Source organism: Austrofundulus limnaeus, unplaced genomic scaffold (assembly GCF_001266775.1).
Source record: "Austrofundulus limnaeus strain Quisiro unplaced genomic scaffold, Austrofundulus_limnaeus-1.0 Scaffold919, whole genome shotgun sequence".
NCBI lineage: Eukaryota > Metazoa > Chordata > Actinopteri > Cyprinodontiformes > Rivulidae > Austrofundulus > Austrofundulus limnaeus.
The window spans coordinates 119171-121799 of NW_013953321.1; the positions used below are offsets into that span (position 1 = coordinate 119171).

The following is a 2629-nucleotide window of genomic DNA, read 5'->3' on the forward strand; positions in this document are numbered from 1 at the left end:
TAAGTCCTGGAGCTGCTGTGGCCCTGTCTAAGTCCTGGAGCTGCTGTGGCCCTGTCTAAGTCCTGGTCATCACCTGAGTCAAACGCAGGTTCTGTTCTTCTCAGAGGTTTGGCAGCCTGCGCTCTGAGGTCATCGAGCAGATGAGGTTCAAGCAGAGGCTGAAGGTCATCCATTCCCTGGAGGACACAGCCAAGCGGAGCGTGGTGGGTGCCCCGCCCTAATGATGTCACAGTTTGCACCAGCGTTACTAATGCTAATGCTAACCATGCTAGCGAGGACACGGGTCACAGGTGTGTTTCTCTGCAGGTGAGGGCCGTGATGACGGAGTCGGCCTTCAGCATCGAGGAACTGGAGGAGCTCTACTGCCTCTTCAAGGTCAGGAGGAACTTAACGGTTCGGACCTCCGTCTCTGCTGGTCCCGGGTCTGACCCATCTGTCTCTGTTCTGACCCGGCTCAGTTCAAACACATGACCAGCTGCTACTGGGGCTCCAGCAGCTCTGCGGCGGAGCGCCACGACCCCAGCCTGCCGTACCTGGAGCAGTACCGGATCGACCCGGTCCAGTTCGCCCAGCTCTTCATGGCGCTCGCTCCCTGGGTCTGCGGGAGCCACACCCCCATCCTGTCGTCCCGCCTCTTCAGGCTCCTGGATCAGAACKGCGATGGGCTCGTCAATTTCAAAGAGTTCATCACCGGGCTCAGTGAGTCTGATCTGGGCTCTGACAGAATCCTGGTTCCGCCTGGACCCGGTTTCACCTGAGTGCTTGTGTTCCTGCAGGTGGGATGTATCATGGAGACATGATGGAGAAACTGAAGCTGCTCTACAAGCTCCACCTCCAGCCAGGTAACGACTGCCGGGACTAACTCGGGTTACGGTTTCCTGGAGGGGGTCGACGTGGGACTCGTTCAGTCGTTAAAACTCGTTAAAGTGTCCGTGTTATCAATTTTTTTTCACAAACATGAATGCATTTTTGGAAAGATAACATCAGTAACTTATTGCAAAATTAATTTCACGACCCTGATATGAACAGTTGTTGAGAAGCTTGTGAAGAAACAGGAAGTGATGTCATTGTCTGAATATAAACAGAGCAATGCTATGACGCTAACATCTCAGACTGTAGAGAAGAATCKGATGTTTCTTCAGATTTTATTGAGGTGAAGAAGAGTCAGAGTTCAAATAATATTGTTTCAAAAAACAAAACCCAGAAAGCTTTATTTCTTAAAGAGTTCCCCTTTGATGTCACTTCCTGTTTCACTGCCACTTATGTGAAAAAATGGGTAAAATCATTTGTTTTATGCAAAGTTTCTTAAATCTAAAGATGTTTTCTTTGACTTTTACTTTTTTTAAGCTTGTCTGATGGGTTCAGTCTGAGTCTCTGTGTCTTGTTATTGTTTGTTGCAGCTCTTTGTCCTCAGGAGGCGGAGTCTGCTTTGGAAGCCACACAGTTCTTCACCGAGGACGAAGCAGGAGGTACGCACACACACGGACACACACGTAGGGTTTTTACTATCTTTCTGTGGACTTGGACAGCCTAATTCCTGACCCAAAAATGGTGATGTTCAGTCAAAATGTCCTTACCATTGATCACAGATAGCTATGTCCAAATTCAGGGGCTGGGTCCTCTGAAGGACCCGGCCTACCCGGTCTAAGTGGGCCGAGTCCTTGGTTGACCGTGGGGACCGGAAAAAAGTGTTTGTGAATTTGAACGGTCTAGCCGACAATGAATCCTGAATTTGGACACGGCCTTTGATCTATATTACTGGATTGGGCATGGCTAGCCCATTGCTAGCTAACGTGCTACACGGTGACCGTGTCCAAAACAGTGGGCTAGGTCCTGCAAAGGCTGAATTCGTCACAGCGCCGCGATAGGATGTGGCTAGCACATTGCTAGCTAACGTGCTACACATTGTCATATATTACTAGATAGGATGTGGCTAGCACATTGCTAGCTAACGTGCTACACATTGCCATATATTACTGGATAGGATGTGGCTAGTGTATTGCTAGCTAACATGCTACACATAGTCATATATTACTGGATAAGGTGTGGCTAGCGCATTGCTAGCTAACATGCTACACATAGTCATTTATTACTGGATAGGATGTGGCAAGAGCATTGCTAGCTAACGTGCTACACTTGTTACTGGATAGGATGTGGCTAGTGCATTGCTAGCTAACGTGCTAATTATGCATTAAAGAGTGCCAACACAATCAATAGATTGTGAGGCGTCATCCTGAAGAAAAATTCTTTTAAATTTCTCATTTCTTGCTCGATTTTTATAAACTATGGTTCAAAATGAAGCTGAGGAAATATAATTAACTAATTTAAACGACTAACAGTGGCTTAAATAAAAGCAATGGCCTCACAAGTGTGGTCTAATGTCCAATTAAGTCTTCAAGCATACTATATTTGTCTATCTTTATAAGGACTTTGCATTGACTTCCATTCATTTTTCATTCATTCCTTTCCCTGATATTTACTCTAACCCATCAACTTCATTTAAACATGGGGGCGGGGCTTTGGGTTCTCACTATGTAGTATGTTTTGGAAAAAATGGGTTATGTAAGATGACACAAACACACACACACACACACACACACACACACACACACACACACACACACACACA

General features: G+C 46.5%; 1 protein-coding gene across 1 annotated transcript in view; it reads left to right on the plus strand.

Moving 5' to 3' along the window:
* tbc1d9b (TBC1 domain family member 9b) overlaps window positions 1–2629 on the plus strand; it is a gene marked incomplete in the record, with an annotated part of 17785 nt that overhangs the window by 11932 nt on the left and 3224 nt on the right. The window contains 5 exon segments of the mRNA XM_014029536.1: window positions 105–203; window positions 307–375; window positions 459–699; window positions 777–842; window positions 1401–1469. Coding sequence (XP_013884990.1) covers window positions 105–203; window positions 307–375; window positions 459–699; window positions 777–842; window positions 1401–1469 — 544 coding nt within the window.